The sequence below is a fragment of the Capra hircus genome, chromosome 8, assembly GCF_001704415.2.
Source record: "Capra hircus breed San Clemente chromosome 8, ASM170441v1, whole genome shotgun sequence".
NCBI classification, from domain to species: Eukaryota; Metazoa; Chordata; class Mammalia; order Artiodactyla; family Bovidae; genus Capra; species Capra hircus.
The window spans coordinates 80,638,587-80,653,321 of NC_030815.1; the positions used below are offsets into that span (position 1 = coordinate 80,638,587).

Genomic DNA, 14,735 nt, shown 5'->3' on the forward strand with positions numbered 1-14,735 from the left:
AAATTTGTAATGATTCCTAAGGTGCAGCAGAGCAGCCCCTCAGTCTCCCATCCCTCCTCTGTGGTGGGTGAACCACTAGCGTTCCCACCACCCGGGAGCATCTCTGAGGTTACTACGCTCAACGCACTGAGACTGTGAGGAGGTGCTCGAAAAACGTTAGCCATCATCGTGCATGTTCACAGCCTGGAAACAAATTTGCTCAGTATGAAACTGCAGCTCTGTGAAAATTCTCTAATTAAAAAGCAAACACTGAAGTGCCGTGGACCCTTATTTCCACCTTTTATGTTTCACTGAAGATCTTCAGATCCAAATTGTCTGTAAAACTCAGCCTCTTCTTTGAAATGCACAGTAATTACCCGTAACTAGCTTGATATGAGTGCTGAGGTTTGTCCCTGGAAGGATTCTAAGACGTTAGCTTCCACTAACTAGAATTTGGCAGCTAATGACAGTCTTTATCGTTGGCCTAATTGGAGGGAGGTTCAGGATGCAGAGTAATCTGCCTGCTAATGAGGTGCCCGGTTTGATTAAAGCCTGTGGGCCTGAGACATCTTGCCTTTGGACCTCAAAGCACCAATGCATGTTTTTTTTCTGCTTTCCTTATCTTCCTTTCCTGGACAATCAGTGAAATCAGGATTCCACAGAAAAGGAAATAATTCAGGACAGGGTCTTTTGCCACCTTATTTGCTTCTGATGCCTGTTACACTGTTTCTGTCTCAGAAGGGGATGTTGGTGTGTGGAACACACAGTTCTCTGCAGTGAAGGAAAAAACTAATTATTTCTCTCCAACAGGATGGAAAGACAGCAGAAGATCTTGCGAAATCGGAACAGCATGAACACGTAGCAGGCCTCCTCACAAGACTCCGAAAGGTGAGAAATTGTGCTCTGAAATGCTCTGTGCTTTTTATGTGAAAAATTCTGTCTTGTCCCTTATAAACACTGAGAATGAACAATCTGTTGGACACACAGGTGGTACCAAAAGGCACCTGTCCTGGGCTGTGGTTTGCTTATCGATTTGCATAAGCGTGTCGGCTACCTCTCTGGTTTCTTATTCTGTGTTAGAACTTGGAAATCACTGGCCTCTTTTTGCAGTCACCATGCCTGATTTTCCTCCTCTCACCCTGTCTATAATACCTGCCCCCTGTGAAGTAGAGGGGAAATGAAAAAGCTGACCCTGCTTCTTTCTTTCTTAATGTTTCGAGCTCTAAAATATCACACGTGCTCCAGTTTATCAAACATCATGGCTGTAAGGTTTAAGAAGACATGACAAAAATAAATAAATGCAGGTATGCCTTTTCAACCCACATCACAGCAGTGTGTACTGAGAGACTTCAAAACAGTCACACCCTTTAAGTTAGGGATTCTCTGTCTGTGACTGTATCCTAAAGAAATGAAAGAAATGCATTAAAAAAAAAAGTTGTATGCATGAAGATGTTCGTTGCAGTGTTGTTTATAAAAATTGGCAATAAAAATTGGGAATGTTGGATGATCAACAATAATGTCTGATAAACTGTCATACAGCTATATAATGGAATGGATTTTGGCCTTTAAATGTTCTTGAAGAGGTTTTAGTAACAGGAATTTAATGTTTAGGATGTTCCTAGGCTGCAAAGCAGAAGATGAATTGTGTGCACATTATAATTCCAGCTATGTTTTTTAAAATACATAGAAAGAAAATGTAACAGTGGTGTCTTTGGGTTTTGCTTTCTTAATTGACAGTCTCTTCTTTAAATATAACTGTTTTTTCCAAACTTCCTAAAATAATCATGTAATAATTTTTTAAGAAAAGGACAAATGTTATAGAAATTTTGTAAATCAGTTAATTTAAGTGTTCATGAAAAAGTATTATTTCAAAGAAGCCCAGGGTATCCTACAAAGATCCTGCCATATAAATTGAAAAATGCCTGGGGGAGGGATAACAATGTCTTAACTTTCACAGCTACTAAAAGTTTGAATTGATATAGTGGTCCCCTGGTCCTGGTTACAGGGGAAGGGCAAGGGGACACAGGCAGAGGCTGGAATGATTTCAGTGCTTGGAGTTGGCCTGGGGAAGATAATGGACTTTCATACCTTTGTGCTTTGGAGTCTGTGAACTGATAAACACTGAGATCCCCCAGGCCGCTGCTGGGATTCAATCTCCCCTTTAATCTAGTATTTCTGGAAAGAGATCCCGCCTTATTCACAAGTTCTTACAGGAAAAACTTAAATTAACTCTGGACTTCATGTTCTCCCACTCTGTACCACCACAGACTACCTCACTCTGAGGGAGAATTTGGACTAGCAAAGCAAGGGAAAACTTTTTGTTTACAGGCAAAACAAGAGGGGGGAGGGGTGCAGGAACCTATGAGTCTGTCAGCAAATCAACAATGAACTTTCACATAAAATCTCCTCATCTTAAAATTCACTTTATTTGAAGTGATATTCAGCCAAATGAAACACAACTTCAGGCCAGAGTGACTCAGAAGCCACCAGTTTGCAACCTCTGACTTTTGCTGGATTTTATTGTAGGGACCCCGCATTTGAGTATAGAATTCTATGTTTATAGACAGATTATCACACTTTAAAGGCTGTTTTGTTTTGTTTTTTAATAGAAACAGTATCTTTTGCTTATTTGTTTGTTCTTTAATATTTATCTATTTGGCTGCACCAGGTTTTAGTTGCAGCATGTGGGATCCAGTTCCCTGACCAGGTATCAAACCCAGGCTCCCTGCATTGGGAGCACGGAGTCTTAGCCAGTGGACCACAAGGGAAGTCCCATAATAAGGGCTGTTTTAAGTTGATTCCCCATTATAAAATTCATTCATAGTGGAAAGAAACCGATGCAAATCTGGCCTTTCCACAGTTTGAGTGAGTACACATTTTTACAGTTAATACCTCTAGTATGGTCCACTATTAGGAAGAAACATTTTATTAGGCTCAACACCTTAGCAGGTATATAAACATGCTGAAGCAGGTATTCTTAGGTTTCCCAAATTCCACAAAGCAGGATTCTAACCTGCCTGCCTCCACTGGTGCCATCGTTCTGCTCTGAGCCCAGCGTCGCCCTTACAGGTGTTTTGTGGACTCAGTTGGTGCCCAGGCAGCCCCTCTCACAAGTGTAGCACTCTGGAAGTACTGTTGCCTCGTACTTTCTTGCCTTGGAGCGCGGTTCATCAACTCAGAAACGCTCGTTACATAGCAGTGCTTCAGGGAAAGGTGCAGCCTGTTCATCTTAAGGCAAAAATCAGCTGCAAGCCACGATCTTCCATGCTCTAATGGTCACCCCAGGAAACACCCTCTTCTGGCCAAGGGACAAGGCTTTTCCTTGAACTGTGCTTTGTTTTAGTGCCCATCTACCCCTTAGGAAGATACTTTTATTTAAAACCATTGTTATGCTAGATACAAGCCCAGATGTCCATTCCAGCAGGTCAGAAAAAACAGACAAATGCCACTTAAAAAGACAGGAAGGAGAGCACTCTACAAGATAGCCAAGGTTGGGTGGATTGCATGGGTAGGGCTCGAAGCACTTTCTCCCGTTATCTGATTCTTGTATTTCTTGCTGTGCTTCAACCACTTTTATAATTAAGAATATAAATAGTCAGTGAAGCCGCATGCAGCTCAAGGAAGGGTGGCTGTCTCCAGACTGGAATTTTGAACTCGGTGTGGCATGGGTTCTTGCACAGTCCCAGTTTGGGGCTTTTCCTTTTTTTTTTTTTTTTTTCTTCCATTAATTTGTACTTTTGCTTTTTGATGTCTAGATTTTTTCAAGAGGGGAGGGAGAAGGAATATTATAGCGTTTAGTCTTTTACCATTATCCTATGATTTTTGTAAGGAGATGAAGAAAGTCATTACGATGCCTGTGACTATAGTACCTCATCCCTCTTGGAGCCCAGAATCTACTGGGAGATTCCCCTCTTGTCTTTGCTTTGAGAGGCAAAATATAGGGTAAAGGCTGAGAGCACAGACTGAGGAATCCCCACTCTGCCACACCTTCATGCTGGGTGAACTACCAATCTGCTTAACAGGCTGGGCCTCAGTTTCCCTGTTTGTTAAATGGGGTGAGTACAGTGCTACTCACAGGATGGTGATAAGGGTCAGGCGGGTGGTGTAAACGACGTCCTTAGAGCAGTGCCTGCACACCCTGAGCACCATGTGTTTGCCACAGTCAGCATCCTAGCTCACATCCTGCAGACCACCCTCCAGGTCCAGGGGAACTATGGAGGTTCCCGTGGTGGCCCCCTCTTGTGACCCAGCCCTCAGGAGCAGATGGTGGGGTGTCAGCAATGGCAGCTGTGGCAGGGTACATTTGAGAGTCGTTTTTAGTAACAGCAACCATTGATGCTCAATGTGTGTGGCAGCCCTGTAATTTTACATCCCTGAGTTGCGGATGTTCCCGCAGGAATCCCGGTCTCCACGAGGTTAAGCAACATGCTAATTACAGAGCAGAGACCCAGACCAAAACAGAAATGCATGCTTTCGGGGCTCTATCAGAGGCTCAAGACTTCTTCAGAGTCAATTCTCCAACAGCCCAGGATGGTCCTTCCCTCCGGTGGGGTCACCTGCTTGGTGGCAGACATGGGTCACTTCCCTCGAGGTAATGCAGAGCCCTGTGCCCTTCAGCGGAGTCTCCCCAACTTCATGTTCAAGATCCACGTAATCATTTGCTTTAGTCATGCCTTCAGATGACTCTAGACCTCAGCTTTCCCGTTAGCCAGAAAGGGAGGAGTTGACTGCCAAACATTTCTAACCATCCACTATCTTTTAAAAAAAAAAAGTAAATCCTAAAATAAATAACTGCTTGGGATTTCGGGACACCCGGTACTGGAACCTGGTTCTTGAAAATGATCATGATGTCCCAGTGTGTCCCTGGAGAATGCATCGCAGAGGGCTCGTGGGCGGCTGCCTTAAGGAGCAGCCTCTACCTGCAGAGAAAGCCAAGAAAGGCGATTTGTTTGCAGTGGCAACCTGCAATGGATCATCTGCAGATAGAGACTGCCCACAGCCCTGTGCAGTGGGTGAGGGGAGCGGAAGAAGGAAATTTACACGGAGGGGCATTTTATCACCATTCCTTTCAGTATCATCTTCTGTTCCAAGTTGCAGTGTTTCTTACCAGGGAGCTGTCAGAATTTGGGGGTGAGTGGAACTTCCTGTCCTTGCAGGATGCTAGGACCCCTGAGGATTTAATGTCAAGCATCCCCTCCCACATTCATTGTGGAAACCGAAAAACTGCCTCTGTACCTTTCCTGACACCCCCGGGGGTGGTGCCACCCTCTGCTCACCCACCCCACGTGCATCCTAAGCGCAGTCACTGGGTGAAGTCTGTGTCCGGACAGCAGCGGGGGGTGGCCGTAAGTTGCCTTGCTCTGCCATTTGGTTTCTCAGGGCCAGATTAGCGACAGAAATGCTCCCTGTGTTTTCACCTCTCGTCAGTTGTCAAGCCTAGGAACGTGTTCTTAAACATCTGTTAGGGGTAAGCCATGGAGCTTTCTCTTCTGAAAACAGAACCAAAGTCATCTTGTTGAGCTGCATGGGGCAGCAGAGGGTGGGCTGGAGGAGAGTGAGAGGAGATGGCATCCCTAACGCAGGGGGCTGACCGTGGGAGGTGAGACCTGCAGCCAGCGCATCGGCGTCCGGGCAGGTAGGGGAGAGGGCAGCCGAGCTGGGGCTTGTGAGGGAAGGAAGAACAGAGCACACCTTCCTCTCTGACGCAGTTCAAGAGGAGATGGCGGGGTGGTGGCAAGTGGGAGCCCATGGTAATGTCTGGGAGGGCCCACCATACACATCTCTCCCCAGCTGTGTGTTCTGTGCCGTCACATTCGGGGCTGAAATCAGCTGTGGTAGTGGTATTTACACCACAGGAATCAGCAAACACTGGTCAGGCTTCACCTTTTACCCGAAACCCCAGCCTGCTCCCCAGCCATCCCCTGCAATGAGCTGGTTTCCCAGCACACCATTGCTTTAGGGGCCTCTAGAGGCCCCCTTATCTCAACCACGCATGGTAGGTATCACTTTCTTATAAGGAGCTGCAACCCTCTTCTGTCCTCTGTGTTCACCCCCACTGCTAAACAAAGCCCCCTTCAGCCCTCCAAACCTGCTCAAGAACTCTGTGGTCACTTAGCCAAACCAGTTCTCCTCCTAGAAAAAGGGGAGCTTGTTATAACAGGCGGTGTGGGGGGTTGCACTTAGATTTTGTACTGGCATCCATTTTTACTATCATATCAAGGTCTATTCTTTCCTGATTTTAAAACACTAATTTTAAGGGGGTTGAGGAGTCAGCTTATTTTTATTTTGTTTGATTGTCCTTCGAATCAGCTTTTCTGTAAACTGATATTAAAAGTAGTTGCTTTTCCTAAGTCTGAGACTAGATGGTGAAGAAATATGCCCAGGAATAGTTTGAAAAAATAGGACAAAGTTGGGAGCTTGCCCAAAATTTAGAATTCACCACAAGTAAACTGCATTTGCATAATTAAGAGTTGCTGCTCCCATCCTGTGGGTCTAATTGCATCCTGCCACGTGCAGAGAGCCACGTCACCTCTCCAGTTCTCTTATCTTGTCTTTCCCAGACGGGAGATGGCTCTTGATCTCCCATCAATCTAGCTGTTTAGTCACTTTTGCCGACGAGAAAGTGAAAGCTGAATTGCCAGGGGGTAGAAGGTGCTGGAAGAAAGGAAACTAGAAGCCCGTGTCGACTAAACAAATATAGTCAGAATGCAAAAGTAGAGCTATTTTATTTGGTGGGAATGTTTAGGAGTCTGAGCCAGGGAGACAGCATCTCAGTAGCTCTAAGAAAACTGCTCCAAAGAGGCAGGAGGGGAAGTCAGGCTATATACAATTTTGTAACAAGGGAGCAGGCATTTTGAATATCAAAGATTGGGTATCAAATTAAGGAATTTGGCATTCTATGTATGGGGAGATGCAAGCCTCTGGGCTCACTGAGTTCATTCCTTTCAAATGCACCTCCGCTGTCTGGGGCCACCCCAGTTCCCTCGTTCACCTTGCTTCCTGCATTCCCCCAGCTCCTCAGCAGTCACCCTTGGGGGTGGCAGCGTCTGCACTTTCGGGAGCTCTCATTCACATTTGGAGGCCAGAAATCACTGATGGCTGTGACATTTCTTGTTTACTAATATGGCAGGAGATGTTTTCATTTCACACCAGGGTTCACCAGGGCTTCAAAAAGCAAGGCAGTTACCAAATAATGCTCATCTAAAAGATAATCACAGTGTCTACCGTAGGAAAGAACTATGAGAGACCAAGTGAAGGAAAGAGGCAAGACCAGTCAATAAACAAACAAGAAAATGTGAGATGGGCCAGGGGGTGGCAAACAAGGACCTAGAGCCAAAACTGGCCCCTCACCTGCTTTTATAAATAAAGTTTTATTGGAACAGAGCTATACCCCTCTGTTTACTCCTATCTGTGGCTGGTTTCTAGATCCATATATGGCAGTCACAACAGAGACTAGGTTCTTTACAGGAACCAGCCAGAGGAAGAGCTGGCAGAAGACAGAGGGAGCAGTGAGTGAAACGGGCCTGAGAAAGTAAAGAGTTAGAAATAGATCAAAAAGGAGGGGGCTATGGGGGTAGCAGCAGAGTTTGAGCGTGATTGTTGGGGCAGAGGACGGTGCCTGAGGTGAGCAGACAGATAGGCCTGGCCTGGAAAGGCGATCGGGTACTGGCCCAAGTGTGTTAAGTAAGTTGTTGTTCAGTCGCTCAGTCGTGTCCGATTCTTTGCAGCCCCATGGACTGCAGCACGCCAGGCTTCCCTGTCCTTCACCATCTCCCAGAGTTTGCTCAAACTCAAATCCATTGAGTTGGTGATGCCATCCAACCATCTCGTCCTCTGTCAACCCCTTCTCCTCCTGCCTTGGGATTTCCCTCTGACTGCTCATACCCAGAAACCAGATAGAAGGTGGTCTTGGCAGCCGGGCGAGATGGGACGGCTGCTTGGGCTGGTACTGTTCAGGCTCAGTTACTTTGTGAACTTGGGGCAGGAATACAAATGAGAGCTCGCTATCCTGTGTAAATATTTGAAGTATGTGGTTAAAGCTAACGGGGAAATTCTGGCCTCCCATTACACAAATGCACCTTTGTGAACACCTGGAAGCCTGAGTTCCGGTTTAGGGTTCTGGTTCCTCAAGGTCCCTGCTGCTTCCCCTGCCATCTTCCCAGCCTGTACCCGAGGGCTTGCCACATCCCAGCCACATCCACCAGCCTGTGGGGTCGAGGGGATCGGGACACGCGAGAATATTTTGAGGCAAGAGTTAGGACTTAGGGAACCCAGAAGTCCTGACCCTCCTCTCCTCTGGGCAGTGTCCCTGCTCACTCTGCCCTGGCCCAGCCAGTGAGGGCCTGACCGGACTGGGCACTGGGGCATCTTGGAGCTTCTGTTAAATATAGACCACACTCTGCCTCCAAAGAAATCAGCATTCTTCCACCTTCTCGAGCTAATCAGGAGCACACTGTACCTCTCTCTGCCCCCGCTATGCATCAAAACCAGAGTGTGCATGGGAGAGCATACACGCTAAAGCTGCTGGAAGCTGCCTTCTAGGGGACAGACGCTGATCTGAGCACGCCACTCGTCCCTGCTGCGACATCTAATGGTGAAAAGTGGAAGTGCACCACCCACCAGGAGGAGAAAGATGTCAGAAACTTGTTGCAGAGTTGTTCAGTCACTCAGTGTCTTTGCGACTCTTTGTGACCCCATGGACTGCAGCACACCAGGCTTCCCTATCCTTCACTGTCTCCTGGAGTTTCCTCAAACTCATATCCATTGAGTCGATGGTGCCATCCAACCATCTCATCCTCTGTCACCCCCTTCTCCTCCTGCTTTCAATCTTTCCCAATATCAGGGTCTTTTCTAATGAGTTGGCTCTTCACATCAGGTGGCCAAAATACTGAAGCTTCAGTATCGGTCCTTCCAATGAATATTCAGGATTGATTTCCTTTAGGGCTGACTGGTTGCTGTCCAAGGGACTCTCAAGAGTCTTCTCCAGTACCACACCTCTGTCCCAGAGGGCTGTCTCAAATTCTGTGTTCAGATTCTTCACGGTTCTTAGTGAACACCAGTGGGGAGGGGCCCTCCTTGAGGACAAGGTTAGATTTCCTTGGACTGAAGACTCGAGTATATTCTGCTTGTCCTTGCCTTTAAGCAGTTTCCCAGCCCATCTTCCCAAGAGCAAAGTAAAGGGTGAGAGTCCCTCCCAGTCCAGGCCAGCAGGTCCTGACTGCAGGGAAAGGGAGGGCAGGGAGATGTGTGAAGGCCCTGGGCAGAGAGCAGGGATGTGGGATGGCTTGCAACCCCTAGACCCCTTTCTTTGGCCATCGAAATATTTTTCTCACCTGCCTGCCATTCATCTCCACTTGAAAGGTGAGAATGTGTATGTGTTTGTATGATCATCCCAGAATCGAGGACACTATAAAACCTGAGCTGTCAGTCCCATGAAGCAGTATTTTCTTGGACAAAACAAGATTTCTTGAGGATTGCTACATTTGGGAAACAGCATGAGAGCTAGTGATGGATTCTGACATGAACGCAGTCCCTGCAGAAGAAGGTTCAACCTGTATTTCTGATTGAAATCTGTATTTCTTTAAATAAAGACGCTCCCCTGGAGCTCCCCAAGGACATGGAGCCTGTTAACACAGGCCAGCAGTCCAGCTCATTTGCTTAGGAAAAATGAGGTGCCCGAGTGTACCCTTTGTCTGTGCAAATCCAGAGTGGGGAGGCGGGGTGCACTCTCATCCTACTGACCCTTTTCATAGCAATGACTTATAAGCCTTACTTTAAATCAGGACTCTGCACTAACTGGGACGTGTTTTCTTAGTATAACGAACTGGAAATGGCCCTTGCTGGATATTCATAGTCCTAGGACTAATAACTGAAGCACAACCCAGCTTTGAGTTTCTGTTCTCAACTTTGTAAATCATTGTTTACTCCTCCCCGCTCCCCACTCCCCTTCTAGAAACCCATCACCTCCCTTTCAGTGACAGCAGTGGTAGAAGGGAAACCTAGTTCTGTCTTCACCTTGGTCAAGAAAGGGCCTTGACCCCTCTGAGCCTTGGTTTCCACATCTGAAAGGGAGAATGACCACATTAACCACAAAGGTTGAGGTTTAACGAGGAATGTGAGTGAAAGCACAGTGTAAGCTGGAAGAGACAAACCTGGAAGTTACAGCTGCAGACGGAAATGCATCTGTCGCAACTCCTGGGGGTGTTCATGAAAGAATAGTTCAGGACCCTTGTTGAAGACAGTAGGATGGACTATTTGGGGGTACTGCAGTGGGTGCGGAGCAGAGGAAAGAGATCACCTCAACCCCAAATTCAACTAGGACAAGCGTGGATTTATAACCAAGGAATTGGGTGGGGTTCATGGATGGAAAATCACTAAGACAAAACGCAGAGGCTAAGGGGTGTCTTGCTAGAAACCCACGCCTTGGATTCTTTCATGAGATGGTCAGCCAGCTGAGGCCGCAAGAGGAGATGGAAGGGAGGCTCGGGGGAAATGCAGTTTATATCACTGGTCCCAGAGAGACAGGGATTAGGGTTGGGTCACGGAGCGCAGACTCAGTTAAGCAGGGGGAAGCAAAGAGCCCCTGGGGCAAGTGCTTTACTGGGGTCAGGGTGGGTACACAAGGAAAGGTGCAGGGCGTGTCACTGGGGCATGTGAATGTCAGGGGTCACAGTGGGAGGGTCGGAAGGGGAACCTGTGTCTGAGCCCACTTACACATTGGTGTACCTGGGCTGGCGCTGACATCCTCTGTGGGGATGTTAACGCAGCAAACATAGGAAGTTTTAAAGATTATAATACTCATCAGGATTATTGCTGAAGGCAGAGCAGGTGCTCAGATATCAAGGTTGGGCATGAAGAGTTTGCTCAGATATCAAGGGTGAGGGATTTCCTCTAAACTTGACCTTGCAGGATTCTTGTTCATCCTGGACTAACCAGGCCGACACAGCCCACCGTCACCAGCCCGTCTTCCCTCTTTCCTCCATTTCTGGGGCTGACTTGGGAGCAGGCAGACAGCCACCAGCCACTGCTAGGCCACCACTGCCCTAAGTGGAACTGGAAGGAGCAGAGGGCGCTCAGCCCAGGCAGCACTGAGCAAGGCCAAGACACACCCTCTCTCAGTGGCGTGGGACAAACCCACATTGGTTCAGAGCAGCTGCTGGAAGCAACGGGGTAACACCTGTGTCCGAGGGTTACCGCAGTCTGCTCGGGCTTGGGCCCAGACCTGCGGGACTCGTGTGAGAGAACAGAGGTGCCCTCACTCCTTCACACAGGACAGATGTGTTGGCCCAGCCTCAGAGTGTCAGGATCAGAGGACACGGAACAGACAGAATAGAGCAATGCTGTGGGTAATGCCCCCAGATTCAGTGATGGGACTAAAGCCAGGAGCAGGTTTTCTGCCTTTGCCCCATCTCAGGAGAAGCACATCCTGGCTTCAGGCAAAGAATCTGTCCGTGTTAGTTAGCCATGTGTCATGGACTAGGTGGAGAACTTCTTTATTTATTCATGAGATACTCCTAAAGGAGGAGGCCGCTCCCAATTCAGACACTCACTGTGCAGTGGGTGGCACTAGTGTTAAAGCACCCCCTGCCAGCGCCAGAGACATAAGACACGTGGGTTCGATCCCTGGGTTGGGAAGATCCCCTGGAGGAGGGCACGGCAACCCACTCCAGTATTCTTGCCTGGAGAATCCCATGGACAGAGGAGCCTGGGGGCTACAGTTCATGGGGTCGCAAAGAGTCAACACAACTGAAGTAACTTAGCATGCAGCACCCACAACTTGAAGGTAGAAGGGCTAGTTTGAAGATTAAATTATAATGGGAGGTGGTAGATTGTCTTCATGGGCTCATCTGCCACAGTGAATGGCATCAGGGAGAAGCCCCTGCCCCATTTCTTCTTGCCTGATCAGCAGCACCCCAATGAGTAACTGCCTCAGAATAGAGCTTTTCAACTCCTGTGCTGACTTGGGTCATAATTCAGGGGAAATGCTGGCAAGATACTCCAGCCCTTTCCACCCAGTGCTGCGTTTTGTCTCGGTACCTGCTGAGATTTGAGGTTAAAAGAAGAAACCCAACAAGGACAACCTCATGTTCTACAGATCACTGTCCAAACTGTGGTTTCCAACCCCTAGGAGAACCAATACTTTCTAACAGTTGTCCCCAGCCTTTTGGATAGGGGAGTGGTTCAGGCAGTAATTCGAACCCTGGGGAGCGGTGGATGAAGCTTTGCTGCTCACCTCTTGCTGTGCTTCCTGGGTCCTAACAGACCAAGGACTGGTAGCAGGGTGGGGACCCCTACTTTATAATGTACATTTTGTGATGCCGTCATTACTCTCCTGAAATAAAACTCGAAGGTAACAGTGTACCTACGGAGGTTAATTTTAAAAGATAACAGAATGCCCTAACTGTAATATAACAAAGACATCAAAGTAGTATATATGTGGTATAATAGAAGGTGTTTCAGTACGTAATTGCAGAGCATAGGCGATGAGGAGACGTTGTTAACTTGACAGACGCTTGGACCCATCCACAGAATCACCGAATGTAACACCTACAGATGCCAGGGATGTTGGAGGGACAGCAACTCAAAACAGCAGCAACAGGCTGACGTTTTAGAAGTGGGGATCAGAGCTTCTGAAAGATTAAGTGGGAAAGGATGTGTGTATAATTCCCCCAACATATACAATTGTTGCACTGCTGGGGAAGTCAGTATGTATTAAACCATACCCTCTCAGAACCCTCTGGGTCATATTAAAATGCAGTTAAGTCCTAAGTTCAGGTGATCACAGACAAGGTCTTTCTCTTATATAAATGCTCAGCAGACACTCAGAAGTCAAGCAGACTCAGGAGAATTCATCCCATTCACAACATTGTGTGTACATATCAAGAGCCCAGCACCCACCTACCCACTGCCCGCCAGCAGCATCCCCCAGCACTGGGAACTAAAACTGCCAGCATCCATTTTCAAAATGCCAGCTCCTGGGCGGTGTTCCCCTTGTCGAGAAAGATGGGTCGGAGTTTACCAGGAGGAAGCGGAGGAAGGAACGCGGGAGAGTTGTGAGCTTGCTACCAGGGCATGAGCCTGCCCTAGGGCTCCCATCCTGTGTTGGTGGTGGAAACTGTAGCAGTGGCTCAGGAGGAGGAAATGAGCTCTAAATCAGCACCTCCTAGGATTTAGGTCTGGAAGCAGGGGCCTAGCCAGGCCTGAGACCTCACTGAAAGGAAAAGGCAGACCCTTAGCTCTGAAGCACTCCTGCATCGGTCACCCTGAGTACCTCATTTATGTAGCACCCCTTTATTGGCCATCCTAGGTGAGCCAGGTGCTGGGGATACTGTCCTGCCCTCAGGTTGGCCTCTGTTTTAGAGGGGAAGAGTATCACATGATTACCCTCCAGTCCAGGGGGTCACGATGGAGAACCAGATGTGGGCTGGAGCCTGCCCGTGAGGAAACTTCTGGGAGAGGTCACAGCAAGATAGGTCTCCTAGGGTGCAAGGAGTTAACAGGCTAAAGCATAGGGAGTCATCGTGGGTAGGAGAGAAGGACTCGTCCTCGGGCTGCAAGCCAGAGGCTGTTATTACACAGCTGGGAGCTGAGAGCCAAGAGGGTGCGTGGGGCCAGGATGGAGCTAGGGTGGCATGACCAGCGTTCCACCATGTAGCCCTTGAGGTGGGTTCTCCGGGTGCACGGAGCTCCTCGCCAGCACCATCTCTTCAAAAGCACCCATGTCATATTTGATAGGACATTGTTCGTGTGTCTGTCTCTCCTCAAAGCTGCAGATCTGGGGCTGGTATAGACCTTCCTGTTCTAGCACACAGGAGGTCCTCCACGAATGTTTGTTGATGAATCTGTGCATCAGCCAGGGCTGGGGAGACTTCTGCTTCTCCCTGTAGGGCTGAGAAAGAAGACAGCAGAAATGCTATCATGTCCTGCAGGCCCTTCCTCAGCATTTAACTTTGTACCTTGTGATGCCCTTTTTCTTATCATCTTATACCTCCAGAATGTCATCAAGGAGTAGGACTTTTCCACACAGAAGGGGCAGGTGCCCTGGCCAGTCTAGACTACTTCCCAGAAATTGTTTTACCTAGTTCATCATGCATCAAAGTGCAATGGAAGTGGGCAAATCCGTTAAGACAGAGCACATCGGTGGTCGCTAGTGGCAGGGCAGAGGGAGGGCTGGGAAGTAACCACCAATAGGTACAGTTTCCTTGTGGGGCAGGTGAAAGTGCTTTGGGACCAAATAGCAGTAATAGTTGTACATGTAGTAAAAGCCGCTGAAAGGTCTGTTTTAAAATGGTTAAAATGGTGAATTGTATGTTACGTCTCGCTTCAGTCGTGTCCGACTCTGTGACCCTGTGGACTGTAGCCTGCCAGGCTTCTCTGCCCCTGGGATTCTCCAGGCAAGAGTACTGGCGTGGGTTGCCATGCCCTCCTCCAAGGGATCTTCCCTACCCAGGGTTCAGACCTGCATCTTATGTCTCCCGCCTTGGCAGCAGGTTCTTTACCACTGGGGCCACCTGGGGAACCTATGTTATGTCTGTTTTACATTAAAAAATTTTTAATGTCATGGGGACAGAACAAGAGGTGTCTACCACGTGAGCAGAAATTGCAGACCTCCCGGAGTACAGACTTCCAGTTAGAAATTAAATAAACTTTGGGGCTATAATGCACAGCTGTTGACTAGAGTTACTAATACTCTACAGCATATTCGAAAGTTGATGAGAATAGATCTTTAATATTTGCATCACAAAATATTTGCATCA

The 14,735-nt window shown here is 47.9% G+C and overlaps 1 protein-coding gene across 6 annotated transcripts in view; it reads left to right on the plus strand.

Moving 5' to 3' along the window:
• DAPK1 (death associated protein kinase 1) overlaps window positions 1–14,735 on the plus strand; it is a 206,536-nt gene that overhangs the window by 172,273 nt on the left and 19,528 nt on the right. For all 6 annotated transcript variants that reach the window (XM_018052462.1, XM_018052461.1, XM_018052465.1 and 3 more), the window contains one exon: window positions 790–867. In XM_018052462.1, coding sequence (XP_017907951.1) covers window positions 790–867 — 78 coding nt within the window. The remainder of the gene's footprint in view (window positions 1–789; window positions 868–14,735) is intronic.